General features: G+C 39.7%; 2 protein-coding genes across 13 annotated transcripts in view; both read left to right on the top strand.

Annotated features, from left to right (window-relative positions):
- hipk2 (homeodomain interacting protein kinase 2) overlaps nt 1-20,276 on the top strand; it is a 172,607-nt gene extending 152,331 nt beyond the window's left edge. For 2 of the 4 annotated variants that reach the window (XM_024280780.2, XM_024280781.2), the window contains exons 8-15: nt 127-355; nt 2,307-2,428; nt 6,780-6,910; nt 8,412-8,582; nt 8,717-9,037; nt 10,235-10,488; nt 11,307-11,467; nt 12,852-20,276. In XM_024280780.2, coding sequence (XP_024136548.1) covers nt 127-355; nt 2,307-2,428; nt 6,780-6,910; nt 8,412-8,582; nt 8,717-9,037; nt 10,235-10,488; nt 11,307-11,467; nt 12,852-13,316 — 1,854 coding nt within the window. In that variant the 3' untranslated portion in view covers nt 13,317-20,276. The remainder of the gene's footprint in view (nt 1-126; nt 356-2,306; nt 2,429-6,779; nt 6,911-8,411; nt 8,583-8,716; nt 9,038-10,234; nt 10,489-11,306; nt 11,468-12,851) is intronic. The other 2 variants (XM_024280782.2, XM_036212578.1) reach the window with 2 other exon arrangements.
- A 2,974-nt stretch (nt 20,277-23,250) lies between these two features.
- Nucleotides 23,251-23,618, top strand: part of si:ch211-1e14.1 (UPF0606 protein KIAA1549) — a 40,037-nt gene continuing 39,669 nt past the window's right edge. For 4 of the 9 annotated variants that reach the window (XR_004948129.1, XM_036212572.1, XM_036212573.1 and 1 more), the window contains exon 1: nt 23,251-23,471. The gene's annotated coding sequence lies outside the window, so the exon portion shown is untranslated. The remainder of the gene's footprint in view (nt 23,472-23,618) is intronic. The other 5 variants (XM_036212575.1, XM_036212574.1, XM_024281495.2 and 2 more) reach the window with 2 other exon arrangements.

Raw genomic sequence — 23,618 nt, 5'->3', positions numbered from 1 at the left:
GTTTTGCTGCTTTACTCCCCCATTCTAGTTTTTCCTGCCTCCCTCCCTCAGAGCTCTTGAACTTCTTCATCATTTCATCCGCGTATCCATCCTCATCTTTTCATTTTGGTCCCGCCGTTCCTTTAGGCCACCAACCTGGCTCCCTCCTCCTCCACCAACAACGCCACCCTTTCATTTGCGAGTCCCGATGTCTCCGTACTAAACTACCAATCTGCACTCTACCAGCCCTCCGCTGCCTCCATGGCGGCCGTCGCCCAGAGGAGCATGCCCCTGCAGCCGGGGGCCCCCCAGCTCTGCGCCGCCCGGCCCGACCCCTTCCAGCAGGCCCTCATCGTCTGCCCTCCAGGTTTTCAAGGTAAGTAGCAAGGAAACAAGATGGCGTCTGAACATTTTTGGCCAGAATCGGAAGTTCATGTTGCTCGAAAAAAAAAAACTGGCGACACTAACAGTTACAGCTTTAAGCTTTAATAAAAGTTTTTACAATTCTGAACACTTTTGGCTTTGAAAAAAATGTAATAATTTGAGTTTTTTGCCCCAATTAAAGCTCATCTTTTGTACCAACAACCAAAACAATTCACATTTTTAAGCTTTAATAACAGCTGCTACAATTCTGTCAGTTAATTTTGAAAGGATTAAAGTTATCATTGTTTTTTCTCCCCCATTCGGGTTTTAATTAAAGTGTTAAACTTCTGAAACTTCTAATTTTAAAATGTGCTGTACTAACTGACACAGGATAAATTAACATCAGACCCCGCCACGAGCTTGAGGAGTCTTCTTCTACGGATTAAAGCAGCATCTCCTTTCTATTCTTCAATTCTATTGCTTTCTGTTCCCTACTATTCCTGTGTATGTGGATATGTACTTCAAGATTGTAAGACTTAATCGATTTTTAAAAATCCACCAAAAGCGGATCTGCATTAAAAAAGTGCAAACATGATCAACTTCCTTTTTAAACTTTCAAAATAAAGCACATGTCAATTAAAAAATGAGACAACATGACCCACTTTTGGTTGAAACATTTCTTAAATTATTGTGAAAAAACAGCATTACAATATTTGATCTTTCCATTTGGTTCAAACACAAATCAGATTTGGATGCTCTCACACAAACGTATCGGGGATCGATCAATACGATTTTTTTTTCAAGGTCGATACGATTCTGATCATTTTTATGTCTAGGCAGCCGATATTCATTTGCCTTTAAAGTGAACATATTGGCATCAAATTTTACAATAATACAAACTAGAAGTCTCCAACGTTAAGTGATTATTCAAAAAACATAAAAAAAACAAATAAATAGTTGATATTATTATTATTTTAAATCAAAATCAAGATAACTTCTGCACATGTAATAAATATTCTGTTTGTTTTTTCAGTTGCACTAAATCAGTTTAGTCAAACAAACATACTTAGGTTTTCATTGATGTCCCTGAACTCACCACTGAAAACAGAGTCGCAGCTGCTTCCGAGCCAATAACAACCAGTTTAATATCGTCCAGTCGGATTAAAAAAAGGCCAATACCGATATGTGCCAAATACCCAATATCGGTGTCGATGTCAATTTCAGCGAAGATATTGATATCAGTAATGGTGCCAATACCAATATGTGTCAAATACCCAATATTGGCCTTGATATTGATATCAATATTGGCTTTCATACCAAGACCAATATTGGGGCCAATAACGATATGTGTCAAAATACCCAATATTGGTGTCGATACCAATATCAATATTGACAAAGATACCAACATCAATATTTTCGCCAGTAATGATACTGATATTGGTATCTGTGTCTATAACGATATATGTTGAAATATCCAATATCGCCGTCAAGACCGATATCAATATCTACGCCGATACCAATGTCAGTATCAGTATCAATGTTAATATTGGTCTCATTCGACCCATAACACGTATAATAAAACATATTGCACTCATAATAATAAAACACTGTAAATCAGAAGTGTTTTTATCAGTGAATTCAAAGTTTTCCTGCATGTTTTTAAAACTACAAATTACTTGATTATTTGTCTGCCTTATTCCTAACTTCTGGATGATAAATCAAATGTTTAAACAGAAAATAAAACTCATTTTCTGCCTAAAGTTTGGGCTTCCGGCCGAAGATGTCGGGCGCCGTCTTCTTTGGCGTTCCTCTGCCTACAATGAGCTTCAACATGTATGAACAGAGAGGTTTTAGAGCATCTTAGATCTCTCTGCTTGTTATGGAGATGATGCAGAGTCACTCACCTGAAAGCTGTTGTGGTATCTCTTTATTTATTCAACTCCATTACATCTTTTTCTGCTCAGGACTGCAGGCATCTCCTTCCAAACACACAAGTTACTCGGTGAGGATGGAGAATGCTGTTCCTATAGTGACGCAGGCCCCTGGTGCTCAGCCTCTGCAGATCCAGCCTGGCCTCCTCACTCAGGTAGGAAGAGTCTTCTCTACATCTTCACAACAGAAATAAAAAACTGGACAGAGATCAGTCCATTTTGAGGCCACTGCCCCCTGCTGGTGGGGTTTGGATGTGCTTTAGTACCCCCCTGAAGGCAGACGCTGCCACGGTCCGATGCACCAACAGCTCCCACCACTCACACAGAAGAGGCCTTCAACAGAGAGCATTCAGAGAGTTTTAGCTGCTGATAGGCAGGAACACAGAGCCCCTGTGCATCACTGTCTTTGCACACACATGCATCAATTATATATGACTTCCAATGCCACACTGCGCTTTTTTTTCCCCTATGGAAATTTCCATGAAGGCTTCAAATAACCCTGAGAACCGGTGGGGGGGTTTGGAGCACTCCCCTATCTCCAGTTAATCATCCAGTAGGAAGGAGGCGGCACAGATCCGTGTGTCCGTGCACATGCCTGACTTTCTATGGCGGCTTAATCTGTCAGATACCAAATGGTGATTAGCTCCACGGCTGCCTCCAAGTCAGGCGCTCCAAATTACAGGCCTCAGAGGTCAGGGGGCACCGGGATTAGGCTCAGACGCTTCATGGGATCCGTGGATGCAGCGGGAAGACGGAAACGTCCAGCTCCATCGTTGCTGTTAAACAAACGCAGGCGATAGTTAGCGCGAGCAGATGGTTTACAGGCCCCTAATAACGGGTTGTGTTTATTCCTTTACTGTGGGAGGTCTCACAGGCGTGACTGAGTTATGTGGTCGTAGCCCCTCCACCTTTGACTTCATCTTTTTCCTGTCACCCCGTCTTTGCCCCCCCAAGTATCTGGCGGTGCAGGGAGAGAGAGGAGGGCGAAGGAGCCGGGAGGCAGGGAAACCAGCGGGACCTTTATCTGGAGCAGGAATGCAGAAAATGTGGAAACAATTGGGGAGTGAGAGCCGGGGCTTTCAAAGCCCCGAGGTGACAAAGGGGTTTTCACCCGGGGAGGGGGGCAGCGGGCCGCTGATAGTGATGGGAGAAGAAAGAAAACAACCTCTTAACTGGGTTAGCATTTCAGGGCAGACTGGCTGGTTACACAACGCAGACACCCAGGAGAAAGGCATGCAGACGGAGGTGGAGGGCGGAGCCTCAGGGCGTCTTAATGGCGTGTTGATAAAGGCCTCGGATGTGGTCTTTAATGTAAAGACTATCAGAATGTTCCATTAGAGACGTCAGACAACACAAACCAGGCCTATTAGCCTGCATGCCTCAGAGAAAATCTCCAATATAGACTCTAGAACACATATGTCAAAGTCGAGGCCCGGGGGCCGGATCCGGCCCAGCTGGTAATTCTATCCAGCCCTTCAGATCATTTTATTTTATTGTAATTAATGGCCTGATTTGACAAGATATATTTTTATGGAGAGTAAAATATTGAAAGTTATTTAAGGTTTAAGTTGATTTATTCTGGAATAATATTCCAGATATTATTTTTCTGGATAATATTTTTTTTCTTTTGTGGCTATTCTAGAGTTTAGCTAATATTTAAATCCTAGCTTTTTTGCCTAATTTAGGATTTTTATGCTGTTTTGGAGTTAGGCTAATATTTAGACTAGCTGTTTCTGCGAATTTAGGCTTTTTTCCATCTTTTTAGGCTATTTTGAAGTTTAGCTATTTTTTTAAGCTACATGTTAACTGTTTAGACTAATCTAAGTTTTTTATTTTTTGTTTTTAGGCTAAATCTGCATTAAGTTAACATTTTAGCTGGCTATCAACTGGCTTTTCAGTCTCTTCAGCTATCATCACTAGCATCTTCAGTGGCCAAATTCAGCTTACAGCATTCACACTAGCATTATCACAGGTAATGTTATATATCTAATTCATAATTATGTAAAAAAGTTATGGTTTTAAAGTTTTAAAAATGTAGTTTTAGAGTGTTTACTAAATGTTTATCCTCTTCAGACCGCGACCTAAGGTGTATCTTGGATTCTGGCCCCTTGTGCGATTGAGTTTGACACCCCTGATCTAGAACAATAGAACGGCATCAGAAGCTGAGAGAAAATAAAAACGTAAAGATAGAAGCTAAAGGATGTTTGGCTCTATTTACGTGTGTGTGTGTGCAGCAGCCCATACTGATGCTGTTGTAACGAGATGTGCAAATGGTATTAAAGGAACAATTCATTAGCCCTGACATTAAAGCACTAATCAATAGAATTGCATTAAACTATTAGGGCTACACACAGCGTAGCACACAAATGTGTTCAGGCATGCATGCATGCACACAAACCGCGGTACATTCTGCCTGCTGCTCCTCCTGCTCTGCAACACAAAGCAGCGTCTTTCACAGCAGCTTGAATAGACCTACCAATTTAATTAGAATGTAGGTTGATTTGACTCAAGCAGAATGCATAATCACAGGAACGTCACACACACTCAGGTGCACGCTCACTCGTGCACAAGCAAACAAAGGAATGCTGTACCTTTACTGAGACTGTTTTAAGTAGATTTATCCTTAAAACTTAATTAATTTATCTGATTTTCGCCCACCGGGTAGGTCAAAGCTGCAGTTTGTAGAATCCAACAAAAAAAAGATAAAACTGCCTTCAAACCAATAAACAAAACAACAGTATGTCTCTCCTTAAAAATCCACTCCTATGAAAATTGTGTTTTTAATGTGTTTTTGTAGTATTTTTCTGATGATGGAGGGCATATATTAAGAAAATTAACCCCTTTACTCAAATCGTGAATCAGGAGCAGAGAAAAAAAGCAGTTTTCTGAAACATACAAACCAAAAAAAAAAAAAAAAAACATGCTGCAACTGAGTATAAGTCACACCCCTGGCCAAACTGTGGCAAAAATGTGACTTATGACTGTGAATTTTTTAGCTAATTTATATATATATATATATATATATATGGCGTCCAGGATGAGAAAATTAAGAACAAAGACATGTTAATAATGTCCCCCCTCCTCCACAATCTTTTTTTTCACAGTGGGTCTTTAAGGCTTAATTCATTTATCTGATTTTTGCCCACCAGGTAGGTCAAAGCTGCAGTTGTTAGAACCCAACAATAATGTACAAAACTGATAAAACTGCCTTCAAACTAATAAAAACAAAACTCAACAATGTTTCTCTTAACCCTAGATAAATAGTTTCACCACCAATTTTGCCGGGTAATTTTTTACTAAATATAACTACTTATAAGTATATATGTATGTATGTATATATTTATATCAAGTATGTATATTTAACATATATGTGTATATATATATACAGTATATGTACACATATATACCCTATATATGTATGTTGCATGTATGTATCAAGTTTATATATATACACAGTATATATATATATATATATATATATATATGTATATACTTGATAGAAATATATTAAATATATATGTATTGATACTTGATATAGATACTTGATATATACATATGTATATATTTATATCAAGTATGTATATTTAAATATAAGTACTTGTATATATATATGTGTATATATATATACAGTATATGTACACATATATACTCTATATATATGTATATTGTATGTATATCAAGTTCATATTTCATATATATATACTTGATACAAATATATGAAATATATATATATATGTATTGATACTTGATATAGATACTTGATATATATATATATAAACGCCCCTCTCACCCTCCGCGGGTGGTTTCTCCTCCAAGTTTGGGTTCTCTACCAGAGGCCTGAGAGCTTGAGGGTCCTGCGCACTATCTTAGCGGTTCCTAGCACTGCGCTTTGCTGGACTGAGATGTCTGAGGTCATGTATATATATATATATATATATATATATATATATATATATATATATAAACTTTTTAATGGGTTATATCAAGTATATATATACTGTATATACATACTTGATATAACCCATTAAAAAGTTTTTGTTATCAAAATAGATTAACAACAATATGACAACACATGATAAATTAGAGTAGTTTTCTTTTTAACGGTGCTATACGTAACAAAATGGAAAAATAAAAACAGAAAGATTCTAAAAACTTGCTTCAAAAATTTCTGAAAAATTAAACATTTGAGAACAAAAAAATCCTTAAAAAAATGATAATAGTACTCGAGACTTGACCTTTGATTCGCCCATTCCAGGGACATGTGAGACTTTATCCAGGCACATTAAGAAAAATACAACATATTGAAGATCAATCATGCAAATTTTTTTGCTTTGGTGAAAATCACCCGGCAATAGTTCTCTAGGGTAAAATGGCAAAGATGTTTATTAAACCTAATTTTGGCTTTGTTCTTTCCCCAGCAACTGATGTTTTGTATCTGTTGGCAGCAGTCTGTTTGTAGATTAGCATATTTTCATGTTTTTTAATCTGGTCCTTGTCGTCCTGCAGCAGGCCTGGCCCAGCGGTACCCAGCAGATCCTGCTGCCCCCCGCCTGGCAGCAGCTCACCCACACCTCGGTCCAGCACGCCGCCGTCATCCCCGACTCCATGAGCAGCACCCAGACGCTCACAAACTGGAGGTGAACTAGTCTTTTCCTTCACTACCCCCACACACACACTCTCCTCCTGCAACTTTTCCGTGCAGTGGTGCAGATTTAGCTGAGAGGTATGGATTTCTGATGTGTTCTGTAAAGCATTTTATGTCTCAGTGAAGTTACTGCGCGACTTCCGATTCCCGACCATTCATTATTTATGGTCCACATCGCACTAAAGGAAGACGCCACGGCGGAAGACTGACTGAGCGAGGAGCCCGCACCTCCCTGACAACTTGTTCTTTATCTTCAATGAATCACCGTTTCCAAATGAGCGCCGGTGAGCCGCCTCACCTCAGGGAGGCGGGAAATATGTGCACATCCAGACATCATGTAGACTCCAGCTTGTCACGGCTACGGCTTGATAAATGGGTGGATAGATGGGAGCGGGCTATCTGCAGGGAGATAGCAGGTATATTATGTGTATGGATGGAGGGCTGGCGTGACGAGACGCCCCCCTCCCTTCCCGTCCAGTGGCGGCTCCAGAGTCCTCAGAGAGGAGGTTTGGAAAGTGTCGCACTTCCTCTGCAGAGCCGTGGCTCCACAGTTGCTGGTCTCAGCTCCTCTGCCCTCCCTCCTTGTTCCTTCACCTGCTTGGAGAAGTTTGATGCTGCCACCTCCTGGTCTCTGAGGGAAATGCCCATCAGAAAACCTGATCTACTTTCAAAGCATTCCCAGTGGTCTTTTCATTAGGATTATGTTGTTTTTCACTTTATGGAAAAACCAATTAGAGATCACAGCGACAATTGAAAAAAGCAAAAAAAATAATTAAAAGCAAACATTGGATGAAGATATTTGTCTATGATTTCAACCGAAAGTCATTTGGGATGAAGTGAAACTGGATTTGCTCCATACAAACTTACCATAAAACTTTTATAAGTTTATAGACATCGAAGACTCACTTAAATCACTCAAACGTCATCATCCAACCAGTGATGTCCCATTGTACCCATCTGTTCCAGTTTTCATTTTTATTTCCTTTAGGTTTTGGGGAAATCTTTTGTTTCTAAAATGTAATATTATTTTTTCATTGTTGTGATTTTCATTAAGTTTTTTTATTAAGTTTTTTCATTTGACTTGAACTTCAGGGCCACCATAGTTTTTAGCCAAGCAATTTTATTTTTTTTTGCTTTAAAAAAATATTTGTATACATTTCCAACATGTATATTTTCTGGTTTGTTTAGCTAATTTATTCTAAATCTAAAAACTGTGACTTTTGCTTGCAATATGGTGGCACAAAAAAAAAATCACTTCATACATTTTTCAAGCAGCATTTTTCATCTAGTCCTGATAAACAATAATTTGAAGAAATAAATATCCAGAAATCTTATTTTGGTCTTAATTTTCAAAATGCCCTCCATTGTTAGAGAAATTTAACAAAAACATGTTAAAATCTCAATTTTCATCAGAGTGGGTCTTTGTTTCATTGTTTGATTACTTTCACACAATTTTAATGCAGTGCTTTAATCAAAAATGTGCTGTCCTGCAGGAATTCCCACCCCCACGGCAGCCATTATAATCCCATCATGCAGCAGCCGACTTTGTTGACTCTCCCATCCAACCAGACGCTCAACGTGGGAGTGGCTCATGTTGTGAGGCAGCCCTCCACCAATACCAGCTCCTCCTCCAAAAAGAGTAAACAGCACCAGATGTCTGCCAGGTACTCCACACTCAATTCATCCTCAAGCCTCCATTAACCCCCCCCCCTCTGGTCAAAAGAAAAAAAAATCCCCCCACAGGTCATTAGTTTTCATTACAAGGTTTCAAACCTACACATCTCCGTTTTCCCACCAGGAACGCGTCTGCGTACGAGGTGACGTCCTCGCAGGTGCTGTCTCCGCAGCGGTCCAAGCGCGTGAAGGAGAACACGCCCCCACGCTGCGCTGTGCTTCAAAGCAGCTCAACCTCCAACTGCCCGCCGGCGCAGGGATGCGGGGGCCGGGAGTGGGGGCCCAACGAACTAGAGCCGGCCTCTAGCACCACCCGCGACCACCAGCACCAGCAGCACCTCCCCCGACAGACCATCGTCATCCCCGACACGCCCAGTCCCGCCGTCAGCATCATCACCATCAGCAGCGACACGGACGAAGAAGACGAGCAGAAACAGAAGAGCGGGTAAGCTCCGCCTCCAGTGTGTAATTCTAAACCTAGGAGTTTTTGTAAACGTTACATGCATCAGATTTTTAAAAAAAATGTGTTTTTATGTAATGTGACAAATTAGTTTGTTACTGTTTCTCAGAAAAAAGCATCTTATTTTTTAACTGAAAGAAAAAAGACAAACATTCTCCAGAATAATATGGAGCTAAATTGGGACCAATATTATTTGAAACCCAAATAAACTGAAGAAAATATTGGTGTTTGGACAAAAACATTTTTGAATGTCTGAAACTTTTTGCTATAATCTTTTTTTTTCGTTTTCAAATCTGAAAATTTCTGTTTTAAAAATGTTCTCCCGTTGTTGCACGTTGGGACGTTTTAAGGATGTTAAACAGGAAATTTTTGACGTTTTCAGTGCCTATTTCTAACAATAAGATGGCGCTAGAACGGCGTTTTTGGACGCGCGGTTTGTGGCCAAAAGTTTTCAAACAGAAAATTTTCAGACTTGAAAACAAAAAAAAAATGTAACACTTTATAATAAGATTCCTTAACAAACTTTATTAATGTGTTTATATGGTGTTGGCAAGACATTTATTAGAACAATAAGCCGCATAAGGTTTATTAACATACGTAATAAGATTCATTATCATCTAAAGTGAGACGATTGTCTACAAAACGCATTTTAATAAACTGCTTACAAGCTTAACAAATGTATTAATTAACAATCTTTGTTCAGAATTATATGGAGTGTTTTGCAGCACCTCATCTAAAGTGTGTTACCAAAAACAAATATTAAAAAATAAGAGTTGAAAGTGAAAAAAAGATTTGAAACCGAAAAATAAGTTTTGAAATTGAAAGTTTGAGTTTGGAAACCTAAAAAAATCGAACATTTGAAGCTGAAAATAATAACGTTTATTTTAAGATAGCAAAAAGTTTCTGACATTTTATATATTTTTTGGCCAAACACCAATATTTTTTTCAATTTGTTTTATTTGGGTTTAAAATAATATTGTCCCTAACTTAGCTCCATAGAATAATTGCCTCAAACATTTTAATGTCTTTGGTTCAACATGTAAAATTTAAAAATTGTCTAAAGTTTTTACTTCTTTTATAGTCCATACTTAAAATCTATTAATAATTCTTTAAAAAATTGACCAAATGATGAAATGATTCCCTTCAAACTGATCCAAACCATTCCGTTCTTTTTCCTCCCAGTTCGTCCTCTAAACACAGGAACAACGTCATCAGCTGTGTGACGGTCCACGACTCTCCGGAGTCCGACTGTTCCAGCAACAACAGTCCCTACACGCTGGAGTCCAGGGCCCTCAACAACAACAACAACAACAGCTACGACACAAAGACCACCATCGTGGACAACCACAACAACGGGAACCCCCGCACCATCATCATCCCCCCTCTGAAGACGCAGAACAACGAGGTTCCCATTGAATGTGAGCGTCTGATTCCAGGTAAAGGAGCTGCTGCTGATGTTGTGACACAAATCCTTCACTCCAGAAATCCCCTCCATCCACCTGCTTTGATCAGGGTTTATCGTAAATGAGCATAAAAATCAGTTTGACTAAATTCACTGATGAAGTCCATTAAACACACTAGAATACACCAAACTTATATTATTTTACTTAACTTTTTTCATTTACATTTCTTAGTAACTATCAACTTTCCATAAGTTTAGTTTGACTGTATGGGAGAACTGGACTGAGCGAGTGTGACATCATCCAGAGAAAATGGTTTATTCTGGCTCTAACCACATGATGTCAATTCAGTTGCCATTTTGTTTGTAATACGGATGCCAGAAGTCATCAGTAATCAGCGATAAATCCGAGTCGGTCTGAGTCAAGGTTTCTATAGCAACCACTCTCACCAATCAAGCGTGAGCTTGTTGGAAGGCCACACCCCCACCACTGAAAGTATGGTTCATTAGAATCTGATTATTAAATATTTTAGTTGTTAAACATGGAGGACAGCAGACTCCTCCTTCTTTTATTAAGGCATCTTATCGTCCAGTTTATAATTTGAACAACAAAACAAAATGAAAAAATAAGAATTAGGATTATTTAAATTATTTAAATATTATTATTTAATTTATTTATGAAGCCTATAGGATTTTGGCTTCTTGGAGCCACTTCTTGTTTGGACCACCAAACAACATAGATGATTACTTAGGATTTAGTTTTTCAAGTATAATTTTTATATTGTAGCTCCCGCAATAAATGACGGACAGCTGTAATGTCGATACCACTCTTAAAGCCTTTGTTCTGCTACCCAGATGCAATGAATCATCAAAACTCAGCTTACAAGTTCAAACCATCCAATGGGGTGGCGCCTGGCAATAATCACTTGTCCGTGGGCGTTCCTGGAGGCGGGTCCTACCGGCAGCAGCGCTCAGGGCTACACCCATTTCAGCAGCAGCCCCTCAACCTCAGCCAGGTATGGATGCAGTTTGGTCATCACTCAGAGGAGGTCGAACTGTAGGTCACGGTTTTTGGCAGGATCTTATTTTTTCTTTGGGTTTAGTGTGCGGAAGCTGAAAATAGCATGTTCTACTTTTTTTTGTGATCCGTTATCAAAAGAAAACAAATTTTGTTTTTTTGTGATAACAAGATGATGAATATATTTTAGTGTTTCTTTCTTCCTTTCTTGCGTTGAGACAGGATTATACGTGTTACAAGTCTCTTTATTTTGTGATAATGAGATAGTGTATCTCAGTATCACAAGAAAGCACATTTTGTTTTTTGTGATGAGATAATGAAGAAGATAATCTAGTGTCCCTGTCTTCCTATACTGCATTGAGACAACAAGACTTTGTTTTAAGTCTTGTTATTTTTTGATAATGAGATAATGGATCTCATTAGCACAAAAAATATATATATACTTTATTTTTTTTGATAACAAAATAATAAGTATTCTGTAGCGTCCCTCTCTTCCTTTCCTGCGTTAAGACATTGAGATTTTACTTGTTGTAAGTATCTTTATTTTTTGATAATGAGACATTGGATCTCATTATCACAAGAAATGAAAAATATAATGTAGCTCCCCTCTCTCCCTATTCTGCATGAACACACTGAGATATTACGTGTTTTAAATATTTTTAGGATTTTTTTTTTCTTGTGATAACAAGATAATGAAAAATATACTACAGTTCCCCTCTCTTCCCTTCCTGCATTACGACACTGATACATTACTTTTTAAAAATATGTTTAATTTAATAGAAAACAAATTTTGTGATAATGAAATAATGAAGAATATTCTGTAGTGTCCCTCTTTTCCCTTCCTGCATTGAAACATTGAGATTTTAGTTCTTTTAAGGATCTTTATTTTGTGATAAAGAGACAGTCGATCTCATTATTACAAGAAAACAAATTTTGTTTTCTTGTAATGATAACAAGATAATGAAAAACATAATGTAGCGTCCCTCTCTTCCTTTCTTGCATTAAGACAGATATATTACTTGTTTTAAGTCTTTTTATTTTGTGATAATGAGATAGTGGATCACATTATCACAAGAAAGGGAATTTCGTTTTCTTGTGATAACATGATAATGAAGAATATTTTGTAGCGTCCCTCTCTTCCTTCCCTACATTGAGACAACCCGATTTTACTTGTTTAAAGTTTCTTTATTTTGTGATAATGAGATATCGGTTCTCATTATCACAAGAAAATGCTTCCCAAACTAAAATATGGTAGGCCGTTTTTGGCTCCTGTCATGCATTTTTTTATAACAAAAAGTTTGATTTGATTTTTTGATGTTATGATTTTTTCTTTGAAGATTCCCCATCAGCCAATCAGAGCTCTGCATTCTCTCTTTGTGCAGACCCAGCAGCACATGGTAGCCGAGCGAAACGGAGGCCATCGGCGGCAACAGGCCTACATCACGCCCAACATCACCGCCCAGGCGCCATACTCCTTCCATCACAACAGCCCCGCCCACACGGGCAATGTTCACCCGCACCTGGCGGCCGCACATCTGCCCAGCCAGCCTCACCTCTACACGTACACGGCCCCCGCGGCTCTGGGATCCACCGGCACCGTGGCCCACCTGGTGGCGTCACAGGGCTCAGCGCGCCACGCGGTCCAGCACGCCAGCTACCCACCGGGCATCGTCCACCAGGTTCCTGTCAGCATGGGCCACCGGGTGCTGCCTTCCCCCACCATGCACCACAGCCAGTACCAGGCCCAGTTCGCCCACCAGGCGTACATCAGCGCCTCGCCAGCGTCCACCGTCTACACTGGATACCCGCTGAGCCCCACCAAGGTGAACCAGTACCCTTACCTCTAGAGACGACACTGGACAGCCTGACCCAGCGCTGCTGCACCCCCGACCCCATCAGCATCCTCGACACCCTCTCCTCTTCGTCACACAAGAATGGAGACAGAGGAAGATGCAATCCTCATGAAACTGTCATGCGTAACTTGAAGATGACAAAGGTGGAGTTTTCTCAGTTTTTTTCCTCGGGAGTTTGCGTTTTGGGACAGCATTTGGTTTTCTTCCCCCCTCACGTGTTTGGGAAGCGACTGCTGAAGAGGGGTCACTGACTGGAAGCGTGGAATCCCAAGAGGTTTGGGAGAAGGTGAAATACGGAAACCTGCTGCTCTTCAAAGAAAAAAAAAACTTGTCGATGGCCTTTGAACTGTCTGACTCTTTCCAAAATCATTGGTGGCGTGGGGAGACAAGAGAGGGCAGCTCCACCCACTCCACCTTCTCCACCCAGAGGAGGTTACTGGAAAAAGAACCAACAGAAGACAAGAAACTTTTTAGTGTATTTATAGATATTTTATGTTTGACATTTATGATCCTTCGGTTTTATCTATAGGTGTCTTAGCTGGGCCCCGTTCTTAGAATGTAGCACCACTTATGGTTTTACCCCCCTCCCTCCAATACCAGTATATTTATTTGTGTCTCCTTTTTTTAAATGTGATTGCACAAGTGGTTAAAATAACATAGGCATGTACAACGTGATTGTCTGTGTGTGCTACTGTCAGCCATGCGTGTGTAGTCCACCTCCCCGGTAGGGTTTTGACCTTTTTCCCTTGTAGTGCCTTACAGATGAACAACACAGTTTACTCGGCTTGAATCCACAAGAGACGGAAGCTGTACGCGGGTGTGACATCGGGGAAGTTTTCTTCCAGGTGTAGGCTCCGCCCCTTTGCTGTTTCTCATCCACAGTGACAGCTCATTTGTTTTAGACGCCTACGGTACGTCAGGAGGACGTTTTAGGAGCTATGTTGCAAACTTTTATCACGGTGGCACCCGAGACGTGGTCGTGGTTCGGACGGAGAGCGGGTCCAGGAGCAGGGCCGGACTGAAAGTGCTTGTTACTGCGAGGGGGATTCTGGGAGGACTGAGGTAGCCTGGCTGCATCCAAGAGAATCAAGTGGTGGGGGGGTGAGGAGAGGTTCTGTGCGGTTGAGTCAGTTAAATGGGAATAAAATAAAATCAAGTTGGTTTTGAGCAGGTTGACAGTAACGCTGAGCCCGGGGGGCGGGGATTCTGCCTCGCCTGATCGGATTGGTTCGTTTTTTTAAAAGCTGATCCGAAGGGAACGCAGAGGAGAGGAAGCAGCTACACCTGGAAGGTGTGGAGTGGCTTGATGTCCATTTGTCTTCGAATCAGGTACACCACAGACCACGCCCAGATGGGGGTACCTGAACACTTAGAGAACCAATAGGGCTTTGTGTATTTGCTGCTTTATTTTGAAAAACCCTGTAGCCAATAATGCAACTCTCCCCCCCTTCTTTTGAACTTTAGCACATCAGAACTACTGATGGATTAGAGTGGGGGTGTCAAACTCATTCTGGTTTGTGGGCCACATTCGACCCGTCTGATCTCAAGTGGGCCGGACCAGTAACATAATAGCCAAATAACCTTTGGTCAACTTGTTATCCGTAGCTCTGTTTTTGTTTTGTTTTTTTCTCAGTTGGAAAAAATGCCTCAAGTAGCCTAATCACTTATTATTATTTTCTTTGACATTTTGGTAATTGTGGTGTGACACCTAATAATTTTTTTATCAACTTAAGAGCGTTGAGGCTGGCTGGGACCTTAACTGCATCTTACTTATTTCTTGATCTCTTGTTATGCTGGTATTTCTTTTCCTTTGCTTCCCCCAGTGGCGGAATTGCGCATTGTGGCCATTTCTTTAAATAACCAACACATTCTCATCCCCAAGTCGTCACATGTTTGTTAAGGACCATCATTTTTTGACATGCTGGCTGTTTGTAAAACCAAGACTCTGTAACCCTCAGGACCAGTACTTGGTCAAAGTAAGGGTACTGGTACTGGGTTAGGGTACCGGTACTGATGCATTCCAAGGACCAGTGCGCATCCGGTACCCCGTCCGGTATTTTTTCTGGTACCGGTTCGGGTCCGGTACAGAATCTGGTCCGATGTCGGGTTAGGGTACTAGTATCTGGTTTGCTAACGGGTGTCACGATACTGGACCGTTCCATTACTGGTACCCTAACCCAGTAAAGGGTACCCTAACCTTAAACCCAGTACTGGTTTGCGTCCAGTAAACCTGTTTGGTAAACAGGTTTGTTACCAGGCATCGTGGTACTGGACCGGTCTAGAACTGGTACCCTTACCCAGTACTGGTACACTAACCTTACCAGTACAAGTACGAACCCGGTAGTGGTTTGTGTCCTACGCGGTACTGGTCTAATACCGCTGGTCTAATACCTGTGCCCTGTAGTCCTAACCTGACAACGGACCCGATGCGGTATTGGACCCGAACTGGTACCAGGTACGATAACAGGCACTGTACCGGGTGCAAACTGGACGCAGTACCGAAAGCAACACCCAGTTATGGTACCAGGTTAAGGTTACCGGACGTGAACCATTACTGAGTTAAGGTTAGGGTCCCTGTACTGGGTTAGGTTACCAGTACTAGACTGGTCCAGCACAGCGACGCCTGGTAGCAAACCGGTTTACCAGGCATCGTGGTACTGGAGCGGTCCAGTACCGGTACCCTTACCCAGTATCGGTATACTAATCTAGAATCAGAATCAGAAAACTTTTATTGGTCCCAGAGGGCAATTCATTTGTAGAACTTGTGTAACTTGTGTCCTACGCAGTACTGGCCTTGTACCGCGACGCCTGGTAGCAAACTCGGCACCTGTACCCTAACCCAGAACCGGTACCCTAACTGTAACCCGGTACTGGTTTGTGCCCGGTACTGTGTCCAGTTCGGGTCTGGTACCACATTTGGTCTGGTGTCGATTAGGGTTAGGGTACCAGTACCGGGTTTTGCATTTGGGCGTCATGGTACTGGACCGGTTCTGGATGGTGCACCGGAGGTTGGGGATCCATGATTTAATGGGAACACCCAGTACGTCGGAAAAACAACAAGTTGGTTATACCCAAAACGTCAAAGATGACGCAGAGGGGTCCTTGACTCAACATCAAAAAGACTTGGGAGTGATAATGTGTTGAAATAACCATAACTCAACAGAGACATGGACTAGAAACTTTTTTTTTCTTTTTTAATATTCTTGTATTTTTTTCTCTTCATGACTGGGCCGGATTAAACCATCTGGCGGGCCGGATGCGACAAGTTTGACACCCCTTGATTAGACAAAACCTCCCCCTCCCTCATGGTTTGCCATAGTACACACATTTGAAGTATTTTTAACTTAACATGAGTTCATTTTGACATGGCTGTAGTACATATTGTGTTTATGTTTTTTCTTAGAGATTGTTGCAATAATTCTTGTGTTTTTCTTACTCGTCGGGCTCATTTCTGTTGGGTATTAGTCGTATATCTGTGGAGGCGGGTGCACCTGTGTAAAGCGTTGCAACACGCCGCTGGCTTCAGGGGAGGGGGCCGAACCCAGCGCGTGGGCTCCTTTCATCCTCCACTCCCCATCAGACACCTGAAGTAGTGCTACGTGGTTGCATCATGAGTGTGATGTTTTTATTCTCTTTCATGGGCTTCATTCCCTCTGGGTCTCTGAGGTGTAAGCACACGTCTGGCTCCTCCGTTAAGAGACGAACTACTGAAACATTCCACTGTTCATTCTTTACTGCTGTTCACCCCCACTAGTTTAGTACTTTTCTTCCTTCTTTTGCTTGCCTCACCAAAGAGTTGAACAGGTTGAGCGTGTACGGCGGAGAACAGGCAAGTGCTTTTGAGGTCTGAGGCGTCGCCAATGACTCTGAAACACAAAATCTTTAACGAACCGTAACTTTTCAACCATTAACACAATCATTTCAGTAGATTTTGAAGGAGATTTCTCCTTCAAAATCTACTGAAATGATCGTGTTAACCATTAAAAAATTACAGAAAATAAAAGTACATAAACACTGGAGCTAAAGGGTTAACTAGCATTTAGCTAACGAACAAACGAATGCACAGGGAGGAGTTTCCGCACGCTCACTTCTTCGATACCCAAATCTTCTTTCCTCAAAAATGTTTTCAATTCTTCCTTCCTCCCTGAACGATAAACGAACGAATGTAACGCTCCCCTCCCCCACATGCGACCGTTTAAATAATTTCTGCACCATTTGTGCATGATGCAATAATTACTCATCTCCAGCGAAATCTTTACCATTAGAGGACGTCCGTACATTATTATTTTCTCAGACGAAACACCCAGTTGTATGCGGAGGGAAGAAACCTTTGTTTCTCACAACCAATGCTTTGTGTGTGTGTTTTTTTTTAATAAATATAAAAAGGGGAATCAGAAATGTAAGCATTAATGTAGATCGAGTGACCTTACGATTACCAAAATGTGCTTAAGTAGAGTGTTTTCTTGTTCGGCGATGCTTTGAGTTCCCACCCTTATTGAAAAGTACTGCCTTCCAAATAACCACCAATACCTCCAAAGCTTTAAGGTGAAATAAGAATAAGTCTACAAGCTTGTCGGTTTCTGAAATGCACTAAAACTTCCAAATGTCGTCGGTGTGTTTTCATGTAAACTTGAGAATCCTGCAGCTTTGGAAGCACTGAGAGAGGAGCACACGCCGATACCTTCAGCATCAGAAGACGCGCTTCATGATGCTCAGCGAAGCTGGAGCTGCTTCAGAAGTGAAGAAATCATGAAGGGTCAGCGCCCAAGAAATCCATCATACAAGCATTTTCAAAGCCCTTTTTGATTAAGGTTTTCTTTTCTTTTGTCAAGGGGATCTGCGCTTTTTGTTTTTTTTTTTTTTGTTTTGTTTTTTGGCTTTTCCCCGGGGGAATTCAGGGTGGGGTTGTCATGGTTTGATGCCATCACTATGTATCACAGAATATAAATTCAAGACGATTTTGAACCTCTTTTTATTTTTCGCAAGGACATGAGGCTCAGTAAACAAAAACGAGCCAACGGAGGGCTTCAGCAGAGAACCTTAAATATACAAAAACCTAATTATTGAAGTGCAGGCAGCTGTGACTGATTAGCAGGATCTACAGGAGAAAGGGTGGAGTCACAGCAGCCTGCACAGGAGCAAAGGAAAAAAAAACACAAAACAAACAGAACACGACACATTTAACCTGAATTTGGAAAACCAAAGCTATGTTTAAATCGTTTTTGAGCCCTGTCTCTATTCAAACCCAATAAAATGCTGTCATGGAGATTTTCTACGGACCTAAGAGAGCTTCAAACCCTGTTTTAAAACTAAATATAAATTTAATCAGATTCAAAACCTTTTTTTTAGACTCAAGAACATAAGGTTCAGCAAACAGGCAAGGAAGCAGAAATAAACAGAGGGCTTCAGCAGAGAACCTTAAAAATACAAGAACCTAATTAGTACACTGCAGGCAGCTGTGACTGATTAGAAAGATCCACAAGAGAAAAGGCGGAGTCACAGCAGCCTGAACAGGAACAAAAGAAAAAAAAAACAGAAAAGTAACAAAAAACAAGCAGAACATTACATATTTTAGATTTTTTAATCAGGAGGTGATTAATTTAGTCGGAATTTGGAAGAACAAAGCTATATTTAACATTTTTTGGGGCCCGTCCTCCATCCAAATCCAGGAAAACGCTACCATGGAGATTTTCTACGGACCTAAGAGAGCATCAAACCCTGTTTGTTTATCACAGAATATAAATTCGGATTATGAACCACTTTTTTTTTTTTGTCGCTGGATTATTGAGCTTTAGGTCTGGATTTCATGAACTAGCAAACAGGAAGAAACCCAGATGCAGAAAGAGTCACAGGCACATTAGTGGCTGAGACCAAGGGGCTTAATTTACAAAACCACATACAAACAAAGACAAAATGAGCTAACACAGAGAGCTTCAGCAGAGAACCTTAAATGAACAAAAATCTAATTAGTGAACTGCAGGCAGCTGTGACTGATTAGAAGAATCCACAGGAGAAACTGCGGAGTCACAGCAGCCTGTACATGAGCAAAAGAAAAAAAAAAGCAACACCAAACAAGCAGAACATGACACATATTTTAGATTTTTTAAGCATAAATCTAGTCTGAATTTGGAAGACCAAAGCTATATTTAAATCGTTTTGGGCCCGCCCTCCATCCAAGAAAACGCTACCATGGAGATTTTCTACGGACCTAAGAGAGCATCAAACCCTGACCCCCTTTATTGTCGATTGCTGTATGGTTTCTTCTTGTTGTAAAATCTCCTTCTTTATCGATGAAGCTAATGTGTGCTGCAGTATTTCTTAGTAGGCTTCTTTGTTGATCGTCTTTTCTCCGTTACTTTTCTCTATTGGGGTGTGATGTCTTATTATTTCCATATGTTGGCGTAGCATTCTATGTATACCCTGTTCCTTAGCCTAATATTACCAATTATGTCATGAGAATGGATATTTTACTGGCTTTATAGAATGTTTAAATAAATATAATGACAATAAGAAAAGGATGAATTAAAAACCTCTTAACAACCTGCTACCAAGCGCTTGTTACCATTACGATGTCGTGTGCTTCTCTTAATCATTTTCGTTGTAGAAAAATGGAGTGGATTTATATTAGGCTTTGAGAAAAAAATAAAAAAAAGAACTAATGACAGCATTTGTAAATTTTACAGGAGGGTTTTACCAGACAAACAGCTTCATCAGATAGAAGAGTATAGTTATTTGAATTGTCCTCTTTATTAACTGTAGGCTGAGAAGGGGCTCGCATTGTGGTGAACTATGTTATAGCTTGTTATTCACTGTTACTTTTGATCATTTTTTCGGTCTCCGAGGTGAATCGAGTTATTAATGAGAATTTGTATGCTCACATATGCATATTGTATATGTGTAGAAAATGTAATCACACTTTGTCTTGGATTTACATTAAATTGTTAAGTCACAACACATGCGTGTCTGTTTTAGTGCTGTGGAGGGATCCTAAAAAAGTGGAAAATGAAGCAATAAAATATATATATATATATAGTGAATTTCTGCTAAATTAATATTCATGGATGACACACAACCTTATTATTTTAATCTGCAAGGATTTCACAGGAATAAAGTTGGGATGCACAAAATTATTATTTAAATGCCAGTATTGTGGTGGACAAATACGGATAAATTATATAACATATTTACTTCCTTTTAAGAAAAACAGCTGTGCTCATACGTTTACAAAGCCTGGAAGAGAATATGAATGAAAACGCAAAAGCTTTTGTTTCACTCATAGTTAATTTTCAATTTAGTTTTATTTATATAGCCCAAAACAAGATCACAAAAGAATTGCCTTAATTGGACTTAATGCCGGTAAGCAGAAGGTTGGTCATGAAATATAAACAATAGCTAAATTTCTAAACTAAACAAACTAAATAAAACTGGTTATCCCTGTCCTTAGAGCAGATGTCTTCAACCTGCAGTTCCAGATCCACATGTGGCTCTTTTATCTCTCCTCGGCAAAACATAAAATAAGTCATGGAGACTGCTGACCCAGAATCAGCAGCTCCCCTGAATCAAAACTACCTAAACAAAACAAATAAACAAACCCCAGAAACCAAGACTACCAAACCCCAAACTAAAACAACAAAACCCAGGAGTGTAAGACTGCTGAGGACAAAGAGGGAAAAAGAACAAAGCTAAATCAAATAAAATATTTTGAGATCATTTAAGTAAGGATTACTTACTTATCCATGCAAAACTTCTTTTATGATTTCAAAGCACATAATGTCTTAGGCTGCACAACATTTGTGACAAGCTGCCCACTGATTATTCTTTTTAGCACACATCATCTTTTATTTTGAAAATAAGAAAACAAGAAAGTAATCCCTTTTTGAGAGATGCTAGGTTCTTTTTATATTTTTGCTTTTGTTTGTGCAAAAAAATAGACATAATTCATTTTTGTTATTAAAAAAAGAATGTCATGAATGAAAAATATTTTTTTCTAAAGGCTAAAGTAAGACTATATGGCTCCTACTAGGTTTTGATCAGTAGAAAACAAATCCAATTGGTTCCTTTACTGTTAAAGGTTCCTGGTAAGGAAAAAAACCTAATTCAGGAAAAAAAGAAGAAACCTCAGGGATGCCCACATGAAGGAGAGATCCTCTCCCAGGATGGACAGGTGATTTATCAGAACTATTAAAGAAGAATTAGCTTATCAACTCTGGGGGTGAGGTCCACAGCCAAGACGAGCCAGAGGCGAGGTCCACTGACGATCCACCAGGAATCCCTCCCACTCTGAGATGTGAGACGACGAGTCAGAGAGCTGTCATTCAAATCTGCTTGTGTGCATGTTTTCAGATCAAAGTCATCAGGGTATGTAAACTTTAGAACAAGGTAATTTGGGAATTTTTTTGTTGTTATAATGATTTAAAAAGGGTAAACAGAAATGTTTTTTTGACAAGTTAAAGTTATTGTCAATTAATTTAAGGAAGTTTAGTCATATGGACATTTTTGATGACACATTACACTAAGTTAAATACAACAAAATATGTGAAGTTGGTGGACTTTGCTTATGTCTAATACAGATGCTTTTATGTTTGTGGCTTTATGTGGGAAGAACTTGGATGTGTTTATATTATGTAAATGTGTTTACTTTTACCATAAATGGGCATGTCCTACAGTTAATATGCTGAGTTAATGAAATGACTTCACCAAACCACTAACTATATGTGGATAAAAGTTTCTATTAACATTCATAGTCTTTGCAAAATGACCAAGAAATTTTAATCTGTATGTAAACTAATGAGTACAACTGTATGTTGCATTTGATCCTCTTTCATTAGATTTTTTGGGGTTTTAAGGATTAAATATTTTTTATCCGCAACTTAAAGAATCAGTGATGCATGGTTGTGGCTGTATTGTCGACGATAAACTATTTATGAAGATTTACACTTAGAAATCTTCATGTTTATTTTTGTAAAATTATCTGCTAGTTTTGATGCATCCTGGAAGAAAGTAAACACATTTCACTAAATGAATACTACATGAATGCCCTTTGCAGCTTATTAGTTTTTCATATTTAATCTAATTTAGTAAAAGAACAGTAAAGCTACTCCAAGGAGTACAATCTTTGCAAAAAAATTAAGTTAATTAACTAATAAAACTCATGCTATCTACTGAAATGAGCTATTTGTGATCTTTTTTTATTTTTAAAAAGGTTTTTCCTGGTAAAAAAAAATTGTTTTATTCTTAAAAATACACAAACTAATATCTGGTGTAGACAAAATGCTAATTTGAGACAATAAGATACTAATATATGAGCACAAAATGCGATCTTGTGCACACAAGATACTAACTTGTGAGCAAAAAATGCAAATTTCTGCGCATACATTAGCATTTGTGCACAAAAAAAGAACATATTTGTTTAAGCAAAATGCCAAATAGAGTGAATAATATATTTTTTTTAATGTCACGTCCAGGGCTCCGTACATATCTAAATGGAAAATATTTATTTATTATATTTGTTTTTAATTTACCTCATGACTTTGCAATTTCTGTCCCCTCAGACTTCTATTAAACATAAGATGCAAGTCCCTATCTCAGCCACTAGATGGTGCTGTCCACTAAAATGTTCACATGCAGAAAAGTTTTAGTAAAGTTGAAACTTTATTGAAAATGTAGTAAACAAACAAATAAAAAAGTTGAAATAATAGCAATTTATATTTTATATTTGTGTAGGTGAACAAAAATAATTATAAATATTAAATAAAATTTCTTAAAATCACTGTTAGGAAAATGGGAGCTCCAAGAATTATGTCATTTCCTGTTTGCATGACGTAAGGTTGCCGTGGAAGCCGCAGACGCCTGTGAGAATGACCAACCTAATATGAAAAGCCCAAAGCGTCTCGACCAATCAGAATCCGTCTCTGCAAATTAGAAACTAATCAGATCAGTGTGAGGGCGGGGCTTAAAGCAGGACAAGGGAAGGTAACCAGCATAGCGTCAGACCCGAACCAGCAGCGATGTCGTGCGCATTAAAATGAGTGAAAAGCGGGCAGGTGGTCCCGCGAAGAGGGAAAAACAAAGCCTAGCTTAATGTTTCATCCAGAACCAGGACATTTTCCTCTCGAAGGAAACGTCTCCGTCGGAGCTCGCGCTTTCTGGGTAAGTGTGCACGCGCCGCTCCGAGCTGAAGGAAAAGAGGGGAAAGGAGGAAGAAAAAAACGCGTTTATCTGTGATTTTAGCGATAGCTTCGCAAAAATATCGCATCGCTAGTATCCTCGTGACACTTTAAAGAAAGGAGGCGTATC

The sequence above is a fragment of the Oryzias melastigma genome, linkage group LG6 (genome assembly GCF_002922805.2).
Source record: "Oryzias melastigma strain HK-1 linkage group LG6, ASM292280v2, whole genome shotgun sequence".
In the NCBI taxonomy this organism is placed as follows: Eukaryota; Metazoa; Chordata; class Actinopteri; order Beloniformes; family Adrianichthyidae; genus Oryzias; species Oryzias melastigma.
The sequence above is the reverse complement of the archived record's forward strand: the minus strand, read 5'-3'. Positions and strand labels throughout refer to the sequence as shown.